Here is a 3019-nt window from a genome sequence, read left to right on the forward strand (position 1 = left end):
CACTCCCCAGAGCACCTGGTGCCCACCTGCCATCTGCTGTTCACGCCTGCCTCCACGGACCTAGGTCTGTCCGGCAAGAAGGGAGCTCTGGTGGGCAGGTGCTAGGTCATGGGTCAGCGTCACAGGAGCCCAGCAGCTGGGGTTGGCGGGGCAGAACGCCCCCCCCCCCAAATCTGTCTCTGAACATGGAGATGTGGGAAAGGGACAAGCGGGGACCAGGAAGGATGTGGCCGCCCATCTGCTCCCACCTGGACCCCGTCTCTCCCCCTGGTGCAGTTAACAGCCGAAGTGGCGAGGGCCAGGAACCAGACAGGGCATCCCGGACCCCATCGCCATCATCCAGGAACCAGACAGGGCGTCCCGGACCCCATCGCCATCATCCAGGAACCAGATAGGGAGTCCCGGACCCCATCGCAATCATCCCAGGGGACAGCCCCTGCTGGAGACCAGAGGGCCTTACTGCTCGAGGGAGGGTGTGACCCATTCATTGTGAAACACAGGTCTCTCCTGGAGTGGAGACGTGGGGGGTGGGTGAGCGACTTGAAGGGGCAGAAAGAGCGTGGCCCAAGACCCCCGCCCCACCCCCGCCTTCGCCAAGCTGTACTCCCGCCATAACACCTCCCAAGGAGGCCCCCAAGCACCTATTCTAGGGTTTCCCCGAGGAGCACGTGAAGGGTGGTGAGTCAGGAGGATAGAGACCAGGGGGGTCTGACCTGAAATTCTCCCAATCCAAGAGGAAGTCACGCCGTGCTCGAAACCATAGTGCTCATTTATGTATAACAATAATAACGTTCTGCAGACTGTTAAAAAAATACCTTTCTTGGGGTGAGAGATCCCGAGCCCGCCGTCAGCGGGCCGGGTTAGCACCTTTGGGGTGCAGCCCGCACTGGGGCATGAGGTCCGTGCGTCTGGGACGGTCTGTTCGTGCGGCCTGGCCTGGCTGGAGTGGGTCAGCGGCGGGCGACACGCTGATGGCCGCGGGAGGGGACCCCGTGGCCTGGTAGGGGGCAGGAGCGGCAGCACTGGGTGCGGACGGCAGGCAGCTGGCAGCGGCCCAGCAGGCGGAGGGTCTCACAGAAGCCGAAGGACAGGCGATCCCGCTCGCAGCCTGGGGTGGGGTGGGGTGGGGTGGGGTGGGGTGGGATCCTCAGGAGGAGCCACACCTGCTCCCTTCCCCTCACACCTGCACCCCTCCCTCCTCCACCTGGGCTGTCCCCAGGATCAGGGTGGCCAGGAGCCTCAGGGGCTTGGCGGCCACCCCCAAGGGCTTGAGCCCTCTGGGCCCGGAGGTGCCAGTCCCCAGTTGTTGCTGTGGCCCCATCCCACCTGCCTGCCCTCAGGTTTCCAGAGGAAAGGCCCCGAGACTCCACCCGTGACCATCTCAAAGGCTCCTGAGAAGGCAAAGAGCTTGCTGCCCCTCCCCTTCCCTGGCGTGACCTGGGCCACACAGCCTCCCGAGGAGGGACGGAGGGACAGAGGGAGGCAGCAGACCGGGGCCTGGCTGACCCTCCCGCCCTGTGCTTATCGGAGCTATTTCGGGAAGTGGTTTGCTTCCAGCCCTCCCGGCCTCGCCCCCGCTGCCACTGACGTCCCCCAGCTGCCCGGCTCAGTGCCACAGACGCCCGGGTGCGGGAGGAGCAAGAAGGCAGCCACGCTGCGGGCCTGGGACATCCCCCAGGCCACACAGAGGGCACGTGGCAGCAGGCTGGCTCCTCCGCCCCGCCTCCTGGCCGTGGGTCTGAGCTACGGCATCTGTGGACCTGCATCCTGTTCCCACTGCGTGACCCCGAGCGAGCTTCTTCACCCCTGGGAGGCAGTTCCCTCCTCTGCCAACAACCCCCACCTCCACAGACAGGCGGATGTGGGCCACGCTATGTCAGCTGCCTCACCGCGGTGACCGCACACCCTGGAGTTTCCAGGCTTTCTGAATGTCTTGCCACACCAGCCCACAAACCGTCAAAACATCCTGGGGCTCCAGGATCTCGGTGTCCAAGTACCCCCAGCTGGCCTCCACCCTCAACTACTCACTTGGGTCAGGAAACACCTAGCCCCCCTTCCCCCATCGCCTCCTCGCAGCCCACCCCCTGGCCCCCGGGACACCTGGCCAGCTTGGCTGCAGGCCCCAAAGGCCTCTGTTGCCACCCTCTCCCCCAGCTGGCCCTCTCCTCCAGACAGCACGGCTGCCCAAGTGCCCCTGGCACTGAGCCCAAGCGTGAAGGGCAGGAAGGAGCTGGGGCCGGGCTGCGTGCAGCAGGGGCCGTGAGCTGCTGCTGAGCAGATGCCGGGGGTCAGGGCAGGTGGCGTCTCCGCTGGGCCTTGAGGCTGGGATTTGAGGAGGCCAGACCGCCCCTCGCAGCGGCCTGGGTGGAACTGCCCGAGGAGGCAGCCGGGGTGGGGGGCACAGCCCGGAGGCCCTGAATGCCAGCCTGAGCACCGCACACTGTCCTATGTCCCGGGGGGGGCGGGCAGGCAGCTGACGGGCACAGAAGCAGCTGGGCTCTCCTCCTGACCCCCCGGCTGCAGTGGCGGCAGCAGCTGACGGGGACCGGGCAGCAGAGGGAGAGGGCCACCCTCCCTGAGCACCTCCTGGGCCCTCCCCCGCCCGGGACCTGGCTTCTGCTCTACCCACCCCGTCCCCGAGCACGGGGGCCCTCGGCCTCTCTATGCACCGGGAAGTGGGGCCTGAGGCCGCACAGCTGGTGAGGAGCCCGGTCTCCCATGCTCGGCACAGCTCGGGCCGCCGGGGCTGCCGGAAGGCGGCTGTGCGCCCGCGTGTGTGCAGAGCCACCTCTGGCCGGGCCCTCCTCCAGCAGGAAGCAGCTGGCCAGGAAGCAGCCGGCAGGACCCTGGAAGGGAGGCGGCTGTGTGTGGCTGCACCGCCACCCTCCTCCAGCCCGGGGCGGCGGAGTGGGGGGGGGGGGGGCTCAGCCAGAGCCGGGGCTCCACAGTCCCAGGGACGTCCCTGGCCTCACTCGGCAAGTGACCGAGACCCAGAGGAAGGAGGAGCTTGCTCCAGGCC

The 3019-nt window shown here is 67.4% G+C and overlaps 1 protein-coding gene and 1 long non-coding RNA gene across 2 annotated transcripts in view; both read right to left on the minus strand.

Moving 5' to 3' along the window:
- The window catches only part of LOC121042260 (uncharacterized), a 7204-nt gene extending 6889 nt beyond the window's left edge, over positions 1-315 (minus strand). The window contains exon 1 of the long non-coding RNA XR_005796052.1: positions 27-315. This is a non-coding gene — a long non-coding RNA (uncharacterized LOC121042260). The remainder of the gene's footprint in view (positions 1-26) is intronic.
- Positions 316-950: 635 nt separating this feature from the next.
- Positions 951-3019, minus strand: part of ADAMTS7 (ADAM metallopeptidase with thrombospondin type 1 motif 7) — a 42166-nt gene continuing 40097 nt past the window's right edge. Inside the window, exons 5-6 of the mRNA XM_040493392.1 lie at positions 2630-2846; positions 951-1108 (exon numbers count right to left, since the gene is read on the minus strand). Of these exons, the coding sequence (XP_040349326.1) occupies positions 951-1108; positions 2630-2846 (375 nt within the window). The remainder of the gene's footprint in view (positions 1109-2629; positions 2847-3019) is intronic.

The sequence above is a fragment of the Herpailurus yagouaroundi genome, unplaced genomic scaffold (assembly GCF_014898765.1).
Source record: "Herpailurus yagouaroundi ecotype Mexico unplaced genomic scaffold, PumYag 185, whole genome shotgun sequence".
NCBI lineage: Eukaryota > Metazoa > Chordata > Mammalia > Carnivora > Felidae > Herpailurus > Herpailurus yagouaroundi.